This window comes from Neltuma alba, unplaced genomic scaffold (assembly GCF_004799145.2).
Source record: "Neltuma alba isolate B1F8T4 unplaced genomic scaffold, ASM479914v2 tig00012161_pilon, whole genome shotgun sequence".
NCBI classification, from domain to species: Eukaryota; Viridiplantae; Streptophyta; class Magnoliopsida; order Fabales; family Fabaceae; genus Neltuma; species Neltuma alba.
In genome coordinates, this window is record NW_021636708.1 from 29,967 (window position 1) to 43,856 (window position 13,890).

Genomic DNA, 13,890 nt, shown 5'->3' on the forward strand with positions numbered 1-13,890 from the left:
TCGATACCCACACTTGAGTTAAAGTAACCATCACTTAAAAAAAAAATTAAAAAACTCAACAGGCGTTTGCACTATGGAGGTGGTTTGTATAGTGACCATGACTTGTTTGAACCTTTCAAGTTCAACTCAAATACAAGCATGCACAAAAAGGCTGACCATTTTGTAAAACTTAGGGTTAAAACAAAGAAAATAAAAGCAATTTGTAGAACGCCCAACCAGAGCGGACCGATTGAAAGTGAGCTATAACATTGCAGACGAAATACGAGAAGGAAGATAATTTTAAAGCTGGAAAGCAACGAAAAGAATATGAAGGTTCAAACAAACAATACGGCCATAAATTTGTAATTTTGCTTTGAATTTAACACTACCCGCACAATAATGTGATAATCTAATTATGCAATGGAAATCACAGATTCCAATTAAACATGTCCTAAATAGGTCTTCTCATAAACTGAATAAAAACTTGCTTGAAGTTAGCACCCAAATTCGTACAGAACCATACAAACATAAGGCCTGATCGTGCTACTTTACTTCATCCTCTCCTTTGGGGCCTGCAATGCTTCCTCTTCTTCCTCTACTTCTTCCTCTTCTTTGGGGGCTGCAATGCTTCCTCTTCCTCATCTTCTTCCTCCTCCTCTTCATTCTCTTCCTCTTCAACTACTTCCTCTTCGTCGTCGTCACCCCCCTCGTCCTCTTCTTCGTCATCATCCTCATCGTCGTCATCGTCGTCATCTTGCTCATCACCATCCTCCTCATCTTCTTCATCCTCGCCATTCTCTTCTGCGCCACCACCTGCACCAGTTTCAGGAACCTTCTTTGGGTTGCTCTTATCGTTAGAATTGTTGCCATGTCCGCCTCCATCTTCGGATGACAAGTCCTCTTGGTCCTCTCCGAATCCGCCATCTCCTTCATCATCCTCGCCTCCATCCTCGTTGCCATCCTCTTCCTCCGCATCAACTTGCTTCTCTTGGCTTTGGGTGTTACAGTCTCCACTGATACTCACCTTGTCTGTGATCAGCAGCCGGACAAGATCCTGCACCCATTTCATGAATATAATATATTAAATTTATATCAGGCGGTTTTCAGAGACGAAAATATACAAACCTTCGTAATTCGAATTCAGCATATACATAATATATCCTTTATAGAATACAATCATAGCCAAAAATTAATGCATATAAACATATGAAATTGTGCGAGAGAAAATAATTTAGTCCAAGCACCGTTTTCATCCAGCAAAAGGACGCAGAGAAGGCCCTTCCTTCACTATAGATCCGAATTGAAGGATCCACTTTATTTTTAGGATCAATTGTGTGCGCGCGCGTATGTATTCTATTGAAGTGTACACTACACCTTACACATAAGTCCGGGTTGTAAAAGGTAGAGCATAACTTTTCTTTTGAATGCAAATTGAGCACGAACTATTTTTAATTATTTTTGTCCGCGATGCTCTCCCCAAGTGGTCGGATTCCGATAGAAGACTCCACTACGCATTACAATGTCCTACGTCCGATGGGATCAGATTCGCCCCGCCCCATCCCCCCCCGAGAGAGAGAGAGAGAGAGAGAGAGAGAGAGATTGGGGGAATAATATTATATATAATTACATATTATATATAGATATATGAAAGAAACTGAAGAACTTTGATAGGTTCGCTTTACGCTAATCAGCACCTCCGAGGGAATAATCCATCGTCGAATCCAATTCCTCTCCCATTCATTAGCTTGACTTTTGACTTTTCCCCTCAGACACGACAAAAAGATATTTATATCCCGAACCGTCCCCACAGACATGCCATAATATCGGATAACAACGACAAAACCGCAGCTTTTGTCCCTCAGTACTAGTTTTCCTACGCCCAAGGTGCGCACCTTAGCGAACCTAGACTCAACAACCGGCGCACCGTACACCCAAAATTACACACCCCTTTCGGGGTCGGGATCCCGCCCCTTGAACAAGGCCTTAGGGGCAAAGGGAGCACCATTATTATTTAATTTTCAAAAAATTATCTCTTACTTAAAACTGCCACAAGTTTCGAACTTTGGCACGATGAACATCCTGATTTTTTTAAAAAAATAAAAATAAAAATATAAAGCTGATTGAGATTCAAGTAATTTTTTAAAGAATAAATTGACAAAATCTAAGGGCCTGTTTGTATTGACTAATAAATAACTTTTCAAACGTGATTTATAGAATACGAGGTAAATATACAAAGGAGATTTTTGTCTCGATTTATATAAACCTGCTAAAAGTCTATTTTGAACAAAACTCAAAACAAGCCCTAAACCGATGGTCTACAGTTACAGTTACTTTGGGCAGAGCGGATCCCATGATTCCCATCCCAAAGGAAAGGAAGGCACAGTTGGTCAGTCCGGCGCACATTAGCAAAAGACAAAGATATCAAAGCACATTCCCAGACTGCAACTAGGATCCCTCTAAATCAAACGGGGAATTCAATTGGAAAGAGCCATGCAAAAAACAGGGCTGAAATTAGAATAAATATGTTATAAAAGTTTAAAACCTAAAATAGCAGTAAATCAGGTCAGGGTGAGAGCCAGTGAGATTTCTATTTTTCTTTTTACCCCTCACCAGTTTTTAATTACACCTTTTCAGGTTTGGATGGAGAGAGATAAATCACATACCGGGGCCAAAAGCTGGGTTTTGACGAGAGCTGAGACCAGCAAGGTCGCCACAGCTTCCGCGGCGCATGTTAGCGCTCCGTAATTAACCGTACCGGTCACCGAACCCTGATTAGCTTCCATTCTCTGCCACCAACAGTTACCTGCCAAATCTTAGAAAATATTATCGTGTAAATAAATATAAATAATATAAATATATAACACAAAATGTTCCAGTTGACCACCGTCAGATCTGTCCTGAAACCAAGGACAGCCACTGATCTTGACTATTCTACTAATCTTATTTTCTTAATTTCTAGTTAAAAGCAAAAGACAATAAAACTTTTAGTTTGAAAAAAAAAACTCCTCCTAAATATCACTTGCAAGGCCGAGAAATCGAAAAGAAGATTTCCCCAAAAAGTCAGAACAAGAAAATAACGGGAAAAGCAAAATTTTTAAAGCGAATCGTGAACTGATGGTGTCGCCAGAAGTGTCAAAACTCGAGCAAATTCTGTATGAGAACTGAAAACCTAAAGAAGCACCAAGTTGAGCGCAGAAACTGAGAGATCAGGAAGGAAGTGAACCAAAAAGCTTAAAGCAGAGTAAAGAAAGTGAAGAACGAAGCAACAGCTTAAATCAGAGAGAAGTCTAGATAGATGAGTTGAAAAGGCATACCAGGAGAGAAGATCTGAGGACCGATAAGCGGGATCTGGGGGTTCCGAGCTCTAAAACCTCGCGAAACAAGCGGTATAAGCCCCGTTCATTCTGGACCGTCCGATTCTGATCGTAGAAGCACAGAGCACCAAAAATATAGAAATATCAGAGGTCACTTGAGCTGGGAGAGAGGGAGGGAGAGACCAGGAGAGAGATAATGGTGGGCTGTTGCCCGTAATTTCTCAGCCAGGTATCGGGTAGGCTGGGCAGCCGGGTGGCAAGGCAAACGGATCGCGTTGGGAGCTGCCCGAAGAGCAGGTGAGGACAAGTGTGGGTTATTACTTAAAAATCACTTTGTTCCTATGGGGAATAAGGACTGATTAGTAATTACGTTTCCCCGGTCTTCAGGCGAAAGTCAATTTCAAATTTAATTTTTTTAAAAAAATCTCAACATTCAAATCCAACGTCGTTTGTTTTATTTCGATTGGGCTCTTTAAAGAAAAGGCCTCAGCTCTCGCGTGTTTGTTAGATATGGTTTTCTTACCATGGTTACGCCACCCTGGTTGTCTAACTCCAACTACTACTCAGGAATCAGGATCCATGAGTAAGAGTAGATGAGAAGCTTTGTTCTGTATCGTTAAATTAATTAATAAACAACCAAGATCGTGGTCACCGAAGACCGTACAACACGAAACAAGCAAAGAAAACAAGAAATAGTGTCCCAGGAACCTGTGCTCATTTGCTACTGCTACAACAAACCTCCTCCTCATTTTCAATTTTCACAAGCCCTACGTGGGTATGCACGTACTTGGGTCGACAGATATACTGACGGGAACGAATAAATGCTGATCCAGCGGGGGTGCATCAGCTTCCCCCGATTTTTAATTGTCAGAACGTGGGCCAAGGTTGCTCATCCTATTGGGCTTTGAGAGGTCCATTTATGGTGTCCGACAGAAGCCCAACAATCATGAGACCAGACCAAATTGGTGGCTGAAACCTGAAAATGAGAGAGGGGGGGGGGAGAGAGAGGAGAGAGAACAAGAAGGGGCGTGATTAGATGTCGCCATCTAATCTAACATGCTTTATAGGGTGAGGTGATTAATTTAGAAGAGGATATTAGGTTAGGTATTATCCTGTTGGTGGTTGCGTAACGCTGTTCAAGGCTTCAAACAACACATCAGAGAAGTTTCTCTGAGGTGGTGGCACAGCTGGCATCTATTGAGTACTGAGATGCTTTCCTTTTTTTATGCCCATGATGATTACATTTCATGTGGATCTTGTTATCCATGCATAATGACTCCCCTAATTTCTTATCAGTCTTCGCGTCTCTCAGATCTAAACTCTCCTCCCGCCTCTCTTCTTGCTCCTCAATTATTTTATTTTTCTGGCCAAACTGTTTAAATTTAACGTTGTTCATCCCCCTGTGCACTTATTTATATCTATTTATATATATAGTGCGCTATCCTTTTTAATCCACGCTTAAATTAAACGGCAACTTGTAATTGGAGATTGCAACGCCAGAAACAAAGACGCGCTCTCTCTCTCTTTTTATCCACTTTAGCACGAGTATGGCATCTCAAGTAGGGATTTATTTTGCAACGTAGTATTCATATGTTCGGGCCTTTGATGCTTTTTTTTTTTTTTAAATAATCCTGCCCCTAATCAAATGTTCGACTTTCGGTAGACTGTTGTTATTACTCACACTTTAACGTTTTTTTTTTTTGGGAGACGATAAGAATCGTGTTTGTTTTACTCGATTATAAAAATTATTATGGCGTGGCATTTTCATGCATGATCTGTGGCTACTAGGCCTCCCACTAATTTGGATATAAAATCTGTAGTGGGAATAGGAACAACCTCACTGACAATAATCTTATGTTAAGCGTGAATAGAACTAACCACTTACTTGTCAAATTAATTAATACGACTGTCATTTGATACGAAGCATAATTATGCAAAAACTCGAAAAAACATTTACTATGCGCGTAACTTCAAATTTAGTTATGGAATTGTGATTATATTTTTCGGTGATATATTTTACAGAGTCCGCACATTGAAAATTGGAAGCCTAAATCGGCATAAATAGACTCAAAACACGTAAACACAAGGCGGGGGAAAAAAACACAGTGAATGTCCTATAATAAGCAAGTAGTATGGACCTATTGTTATTTTTTATATCAAAATTTGTCATATGAAATTATCTGGTTATTAAATTTCTTATACCAGACTGCATTATAATTTTCCAAAAAATATATATATATATAGAGTGGTTGCCGGTGGCTCGATGGTGTGTAGAAAAGAACAGGGGAGGTTGATGTGACTGAGAATAAGAAGATTTCCTGACGCAAAGAGAAAGACATCATGGAAGAAGCCGTGAAGTTGAGTTTGATCTCATCCGACATCTTCTAAGTAACTGCAAACCCTCCAGCAGTATCCATTTTGGTCAAGCTGGTGATCTGATCTCTCCTCCTTTTCTATATTCACTTGGTTTTATTTTTTTGGCTCTTGCGTAACCAGCCAATGGCAGACGAAATCGGTGTACCCCACAAGTCACAACCTCTCAAATTGTTTATTTTCTTCAGTATTATAAATATGTTATACATTTTCGGTCCTCGGCCTTTTTGCCAAGTATATCACACATGATTTTAATTCTCAATCTGTAGAAATTACTCTTGACACATCACAGCCAAAGACACCTTCATAACCACTCTTAGTGACAACCCACACCAGACCGCACTGGACAATAGAACCACAAATGAGAACAAAAATAATTGAGGGTCACTTGCGTGACGTCTCGGTTCAATTATTATATATTTTCAATATAATTCTGGCCAAGTATTAAAACTTATTCCATTGAAAATGTCAATGATGCACACATCGCTATCATTTTGTTGCTTTTTTACACACCATTGACGCCAACATCTAAGTTGTAATATATTCTATGAAATTATAATTATTTAAACTTATCATTTCTTATAAAATATATTATAAGATGCCACACCCACACTACGTGCTTGGAGATTGATGCATTTTAAGATAGATTTGCGTTGTGGGTGACGCAATCGAACCTCACAACGATCTGGGCTCGAAGAAGCCGTTGGTCCCAACAAGTACATACCACCTCCGGTCATAATTATACGAACTTGTTTGTAATTTATAAACAAAATCTTATAATTAGAACCGGAAGTAATATTAATTTATCTTAGGACACATGCTTCACTCCATCTTTGTCCTCCTACATTGTTACATCATGCCCCCATGCCTGTAAATATTCAGGATGAGGATTTGGATCCAAATATATAATAACGCAGAGAGCGTCTATGACTACTTTTTAAAAAAGTAAAGATTGGCGAAAAGTGGCCCCTAATTAAAAAATTTAGTTATGAAAAGGACCTCATGCATTTTTATATTAAAAAAAATTCAATACTCCGCAAGATTTCAGACATAAAAAATATTGGTATCTGAATTCAGGTTCTTTTAATCAATAGAATTTTAAAATAAAGACTTTTTTCTTTCAATTTTTCCGTTTTTATCCATCACTCTTTTATTTTATACTTTCTTAACTGTGTTTTGATATTGACTCATTCCTGTGTCGTCAGATTATTTTAACTCAATTATTTTTCACACAACTGCACCCAAATGAAGTATCACAGATTAATTCAAATGCTTGCATTTTTATATTCACACACACATCCTATGGTTTTATTTGCATAGTATAGTAATAATTCGTCTCTTTTAAAGGTAAATTTATTTTAAAATAAAACGAGTCTTATTTTGAAAGTTAACGGCAATTGGTTCATTTTCATAATCAGATTGAGAATAAAATCAATATGGATATCTATGAATATTCTTAAAAACGACCCTTGCCTTGTATTTTTTTGAAGAAAGATTTGAGTCTTGAGAAGTGAAAATGTTGACAAAGGAAGGCATAAATATTGGAGGGGGGGGGGAAGCAAAGCAAAGCCAATTGTGAAGAAGGAGAACAATAAGCCTGCCTAACTAATTAATACTGCTGGGTCTATCCAAATATAGTTAAAAATTTCAAAAACCAAAACTATTGCTCGGCAGATTCCACTTCTTCTTCTTCTTTTTTGGGTTTTTATCGGCCAATAGGCAAGGTCGGCCAAAAATACCAAGAGATGACGTCATGTATAATAATACAGATATAATGAAATATATGTGTGTGCGCGTGAACATGGGATCCAACTAAAATATGAAATTATGATCAAAATAGGGCCCTAGGGGTAGCTGAAGAACCAAAATGTGTGATGGTCATTCTCGTCCCGACGTTATCTGAAAGGCCAGCATCCTCTTTTTATTCAGTGTCCTCTCTTTTATTTTTTTTTAATAATTATATGTTCAGTGTCCTTTTCTGCCTGCACGGGGACAAATAGACTTACAACTAATTGACAATTTTATTTTAAATAATGGCCTGTTTTGGTATCCCCCAAGTGGCCAATTGTACTTGCTTTGCGTTGGGTTAGGGCTTACGATATGATAAGCGACGCCCGATTTCTCCATTTAATTTCTTTCTTCCTTCATTTAACCCAAATACCCGTTTTAATTTGTTCGTTTGTTATCTACGCAAGAATTCAGAAATATTTTGCGTGTTTTTCACCTCAAAAAAAAAAAAAAAGCTGTGTGTGTGTGTGTGAAACTCAAAGGAATTAATCAAGCCGGTAACGTTGTACATAACTGAGTGATTTAATTAATCAAGGTGGCTGTATATCCATAATAATCTGTTTGATTATATGGGATATAACTTAACCCATGCACTAGTTGTCGCAAATATATGGCTAAATTCCATGCTGGTCTCTATTATACAAATCACTTGGGCTTGTTTTTATTTTCAGTTAATGATTGTTTTATTCCATTCTATCATAAAAACTCTTAAAACTCATTTTTATGGCATATTGATCTCTTTAATTTAAATAACTATTCCACAGTAAAAAACATTTCCAATCATTTTCATGTCATGCTAAACACAAATTCAACCGTCAGCATTACTTTTCATTGTTTTCCCCATTGTTCCCATTTGTTTTCGTTAATAGCCTCATCTTCATGGTAACCGAACACTTAACGTAGGTTTGGACAATCGCAAACCATCTTCCAAATTCCAAACGCTATCCTCGCGCGTATCCCTTCCGCGCCCCATTGCTTCTGGGTCCCTGTCTTATCTCTTTCACTCGCCGGTGACCCACAAGTCTCCGATCACTGGACTAATCGGTATGTGACGTCATCCAATCGCTGAGAGGGGTGCGAGCTATGCACCCACCATGTCCACCTGGTGCGCAATATAATGGGTAGTGGAAGTATGACGATGACTGCTATGCTTAGCTTATTGTGAATTCTTTGACTCTATCAGAATCACACAATGACACGCAGAATACAAGTACATTAACAAAATCAAGTAGTCTTCACCTTCAATAATACAGCTTCATCTCATATACTATAATCGATTCAAACAGTAAGTCGAATATTATAATATAATTGGTGGAATATCACAACGAAGAGAATTAAATTAGATGCTGGAGGGTCCCTTGCTCTCTTTTAAGCTGCGTTGTTCCTCTGTCGATCATGTTGGGAGCTTAGGGTCTTGCAAAGGATAGTCCTTGCTTCGGGGTCCAAGGAATTTCGCTGTGGTTTCGTAGGTTATCAAGTGACAAGTTGGCATGATTTGAGCGGGAAAAGCTTCTGAAAGTAGCTTTTAGTTAAAGGTACGGTTTTTATCCCCTTCTCTTCTCATTTCTATTTCTATATTAGAAGCGAACTAAATTCCAAGGAAAACAAGGAATTGAATAGAGATCGAAATCTAATGACTTCCCATGTGAAACTGATGCGTTGGCTTGAGGTAACTGCTTATGCAGTCTTTCGTTTTCTCTCCATGGTCACTGGGACTCTCTCCCTTAACTTTTCTTTCATCTTTCAAACCACCATAGGGGATTGAACTTGCTTTTCAATCCCAGAAATGGTATTCTGGTCGTTGAATGAAAGTAAACCAAGCTTTGAAAACGGTTTTCTAGTTGTCACGTGTTATTATGATTGTTGAAACTAGCTAAGATGAAGGAAGGAACTAAAGCATGAGCATATGTATACATGCTATCTTCTTACATTCAGCGTCGGGATTTTTTCTTCAAATGAAAGTTTTTCTTTTCTTTAATCGTTAACAGGTCCCAAATAATGCTCCTAGCGTTCATTTAAAAATGAAGTTTCTTCTGCCTCTCTCTCTGCACTCTCAATGTATTTCGATCACAACTAAAATTGAAAGAATGATGCCATATGGCGAGACTTCTTGATTCTAAGCTCCAGGAAACTGATGCCTTCTACTCCTCATCTTACTCTAACGCTGGAACATCTAAGGAGACTAAGTTAGACTACTTTAACATCTCTTGCTCCCGAGCTTTCTCATTATTTCAAATCTCAATGGTAGCCAGAGCTAAAGAGCTGGGATAATGATGTCTTAGAAACTGAAATATTTACCTTATGTAGTTCTGTATTACATTTGCATTAGACGGCAAATTTTGGGCACCATTTAGTTTTCTCTCTCTGGGTTTTACCTATGAGCAATATATTATCCATCAAATACTAGAAATTTCCTTGCATCGCTATCTGTTTTCCATTGTCTTTCCATTGATTCCCAGTGATAATTGTTCTTTGATTATCTTGAGTCATCCAACAATTTTTATTTGTATCGCCGTAAGTTTCTGTTCCTGCATTTTCATATCACGATTATATCAGAAGATTTCCCCTAGTGTTTGACATTTTTGTGCCGTCAAACCATGTCAGTCCATAAATGTAAATGGGAAGTCGATTCTATTAATTTTGATTTTGCTATTTCATTGTTTCTATTATTACTCTTTTGAGTTAAACTAACTTTTAGTGACTGATTGACTTACATGCATTTTCTTTATTCTTCACAGCAGTTTCTTGTAAAAACAATTGGTGTTAGTGCTGATTGAAATCCTGCACTAATCAGTCCAAAGAGCATGAATTCAACATCCACACAGTTTGTTTCTACGAGAAGGATGGGTTTATATGATCCTATCCACCAGATTAGCATTTGGGAAGAAAACTTCAAGAATACTTGTAATTTAAGTGCATCTGTGTCTGTGCCCTTAATTGGTGAGGCAGATGTGAAGTTAGATAATCAGGTGCAGCTTTACAAAATTTGTGCTTATATTCTTTTTGGTGAATCAAATGCTTCTTCTGTCTGCTAAGAAAATTAATTTTGGTTGGATAATAGTCAGAGGATTCTTCTCATGGAATGCTCGGAATTCCAAGGAATTATGACCAAGAAGCTAATAAGTCTATTGAAAAGGTAAAAAAATATGTCCTGTGCTTCCAGATTTTGGATAGCTGGCGCGAATTCATATTTTCCATATTTCAATTTGATGCTTAGATGGCATCTAAGCTGGGAATATAACATCATAAAACATGCAGATACAAAGACGCCTTGCACAAAATCGAGAGGCTGCTCGTAAGAGTCGTCTGCGGAAAAAGGTTTGAAATTTTTTGCATTCAAGATATGTGGTAAATATAAAAGGTTTTATGACATCTGCCTTAATTTGTATATGTTATCTGGTATTTCCGTTCAGGCTTATGTTCAGCAATTAGAATCAAGTCGTTTGAAGCTGATCAAGTTAGAGCAAGAGCTGGACCGTGCAAGACAGCAGGTATAGAGAAGAACTTCATTCAGATCTTTTTCAGCAGTTTGTTTTCTATAGACCAACATCTGTTTTTTCCCCCCTCTTTTAATTTTTAAGGAAACAAAACTGCAGGGATCTTTTATAGGTTGTGGATTGGATTCTGATAATTTGGCATTTGCTGGATCTTCAAATTCGGGTTTGTTATTCTGTTGTTAAATGGTGATCATTCATTGTTGTTCTTGACTTTGTAATTCCTTGTCGTTAATCCATATCTTGATAGCAGAGACAATACTCTTATTTTTAAAACTTAAGCTTTGTTCTGTGAGTAGATCACTCACATGCAAAGCCATAATCTAAAATTTTGTTTTCGTTACTGCGTTCCCAAAATTATTGTATTATACAATTCATTTTTCCAACTAATTCTTGCATTCTAAATAGAGTCAAACTAACAACTCTGCAGGAATTGCAACCTTTGAGATGGAGTACGGACACTGGGTAGAAAAACAAAATAGACAAATTTGTGAGCTGAGAAATGCTTTAAATGCTCATACCAGTGACCCAGAGCTCAGAATACTTGTAGATGCTATAATGAATCACTATTCTGACCTTTTCCGCATGAAATCAGCAGCTGCGAAAGTGGATGTTTTCTATGTTTTGTTTGGCATGTGGAAAACAACAGCCGAGCGGTTTTTCTTGTGGATCGGAGGATTCCGCCCATCTGAGCTTCTAAAGGTAATTCTTCATATCGAGTGAACGAAACTAATTCTTATAATCTAGGACTTGTTCCCATATTCTTTTAGGGTGCTGTAGGTAAACAAAATAATGATGAATTTATAACATTTTCAATGTATAATGGCTACACGAAAAAGTATATTTAGAGACTTTTAACATCCAAATGTTCTCATGTCTCTGGAGAAGCTTCTTGCAATGCTTGGGAGAGGGAAAATGGAATCTTTGTCTTTTTTACTATAAGAAGGGCAGGAGATTGAATTTTTTTTTTTTTTTTCAATTTAACACCCTGAAATCGTTCAAAGTCCCCTACTCCTTTATAGTTCTAAATTCTCTTGATTTGGGAAATTTTTGAGAGTAAAGTTTCATCAAACCATGGGAAGGGGAATTATCATTTAACCTTCCCTTACCTTCCCTTCCCCTCTCCTCCCAACTCCCAACAGATAACCCTCTGTTATTTGAAAAAACGATTCTAAAGTTTGCCTTTTCAATCTGGATGGTTTTGTTTCCGCATACTGGATCTTTACGGGGAGTTCTATTACTTCACAATAATTGATTTTGGAGTTCAATAGGACTGCTATCTGAATCACCGGTATACTGTGTCTTTTCTCGAATAGGAACATCCACACAGTTTGTTCTAGAGGGCAGGGTCAAATCGTGTGGCATTTAAATTGCAGTGTCCTCGTTCCTTTTTCAAGAATTACATAGCCACACTTGACATGCAAATGTTTACTGAACCACTTGGTTCAAATGTGATAATTTCTGTTGTTAGAGTAACTTTGTAACATATGATGTATGTCAACAAATTTATTTTTAACTGCAGGTTATTGTCCCTTTGATCGAACCCTTGACAGAACAACAACGAATGGATGTTTATAACCTAGGACAATCATGCCAGCAAGCAGAGGATGCCCTTTCTCAAGGCAGGGACAGACTTCAGCAAATACTTGCTGAGACTGTCGCAGCTGGACAACTGGTCGACGGAACTTACATTCCTCAGATGGCTAATGCAATGGAGAAGCTGGAAGCTTTGGTGAGCTTTGTGAACCAGGTAATGAACTTCACTTTCTTAACAGTCATTCCTTTTCAATAAACGCAATGTCCCAAGCACACTTCAAAGAAAACTGTCCTTTTCCAACATGTCTTTGAGTGCCTTGACCTGCCTGGAGATACAAAGAAGGGATAATCCGTAGTCTTACATCATCCATGAGAATACATTGAAAGTCTACCTACAATCTTAAACGTCAGTTTAAAACTCTTGGGTTAAAGTTAAGTGGGATGGTCCTTTTTCTTTTTCTTTTTTTCCGCAACAAAGCATTCACTTTATGACTTTACATTTAGGAGGAATGATCTTGGAAGTTAGCCATAGAAGTTGGATCATGAAGTATACCGCTGTTCTCATTCCGTCACTCACGCAGACAAATACCATAATAACTTCTAAGTGCATTTTGACTGCTGAAAAGCTGTGTCTTGGCTTTTAGAAAATTTAACCAAGCTTTACGTGAAACAGGCTGATCATCTTCGGCAGGAAACCTTGCAACAAATGTTCCGAATCCTAACAATTCGTCAGGCAGCTCGGTGCTTGCTTGCTTTAGGGGAATATTTCCAACGCTTGCGGGCTTTGAGCTCCCTTTGGGCTAATCGTCCTTCCGAACCCCCTGCTTAGTTTTGCAAACACAGAACAACCTTGTGACATGAAACAGAGACAAGTGAGTGGCCTGCGACTCCTACAACGCAAAACGCGTCTTCTCCAAGACCATGAAAACGTACCATGCGTGGTGCAGGGAGCCTCCAATTTTTCCAGCTGTCTTAGTGCCATGGAGAAGTTGTAAATATGGACTATGGTCATCATATACAAAGGAGTATGTAAATAAATTAATGGTGGCAGCTAGGCGATGCTGCCTTAGATGAAACTTCTAGAATATGTAATGAGTTTTCATGAAAATTGGCAATGCCGAAGTAAATGTTTATAAAGATGTGACGTCTGTTTTCAGAACGTGTCGATTCTTCATGGACAGTTATTTTATCTAATATCTCTCGCCAATAACTTATCTTAAAATGCACATGTTTTCCTTTTATATTTTTTATTTTCCTGATTGCTGCTTATGTACGAGAATGAAGAGGCCGTTGGGCAAGTAACCTCAACTGTGCAAAGGTCGAATGGACACCATGTCCAGTCAACAACTCTTTAATTATACGATTATCTGTCCTGAATCTGGTCATAAATTACTTAATAACTGATG

At 38.1% G+C, this 13,890-nt stretch overlaps 1 protein-coding gene across 2 annotated transcripts; it reads left to right on the forward strand.

The window, feature by feature from the left end:
- The first annotated feature begins 8,428 nt into the window (after positions 1–8,428).
- On the forward strand, positions 8,429–13,706 carry LOC114723879 (transcription factor TGA4). 2 transcript variants are annotated; one of them, XM_028910116.1, is made up of 9 exons: positions 8,429–8,989; positions 10,193–10,423; positions 10,516–10,590; positions 10,713–10,772; positions 10,868–10,945; positions 11,051–11,114; positions 11,379–11,650; positions 12,471–12,698; positions 13,158–13,706. In XM_028910116.1, exons 2-9 carry the CDS (start codon positions 10,259–10,261, stop codon positions 13,311–13,313), a joined length of 1,098 nt encoding a protein of 365 aa, XP_028765949.1. In that variant the 5' UTR covers positions 8,429–8,989; positions 10,193–10,258; the 3' UTR covers positions 13,314–13,706. The 2 variants fall into 2 exon arrangements, with proteins under 2 accessions (XP_028765949.1, XP_028765950.1); XM_028910117.1 differs by having other exon boundaries at positions 8,430–8,989; positions 10,196–10,423.
- Positions 13,707–13,890: the final 184 nt, after the last annotated feature.

Bases quoted from the DNA above. Each gene is read 5' to 3' on its own strand.
- LOC114723879 (XM_028910116.1), top strand. From the start codon at position 10,259: ATGAATTCAACATCCACACAGTTTGTTTCTACGAGAAGGATGGGTTTA. The intron at 10,424-10,515 runs GTGCAGCTTTAC...GTTGGATAATAG, and splicing joins ATGTGAAGTTAGATAATCAG to TCAGAGGATTCTTCTCATGG. The intron at 10,773-10,867 runs GTTTGAAATTTT...ATTTCCGTTCAG, and splicing joins AGAGTCGTCTGCGGAAAAAG to GCTTATGTTCAGCAATTAGA.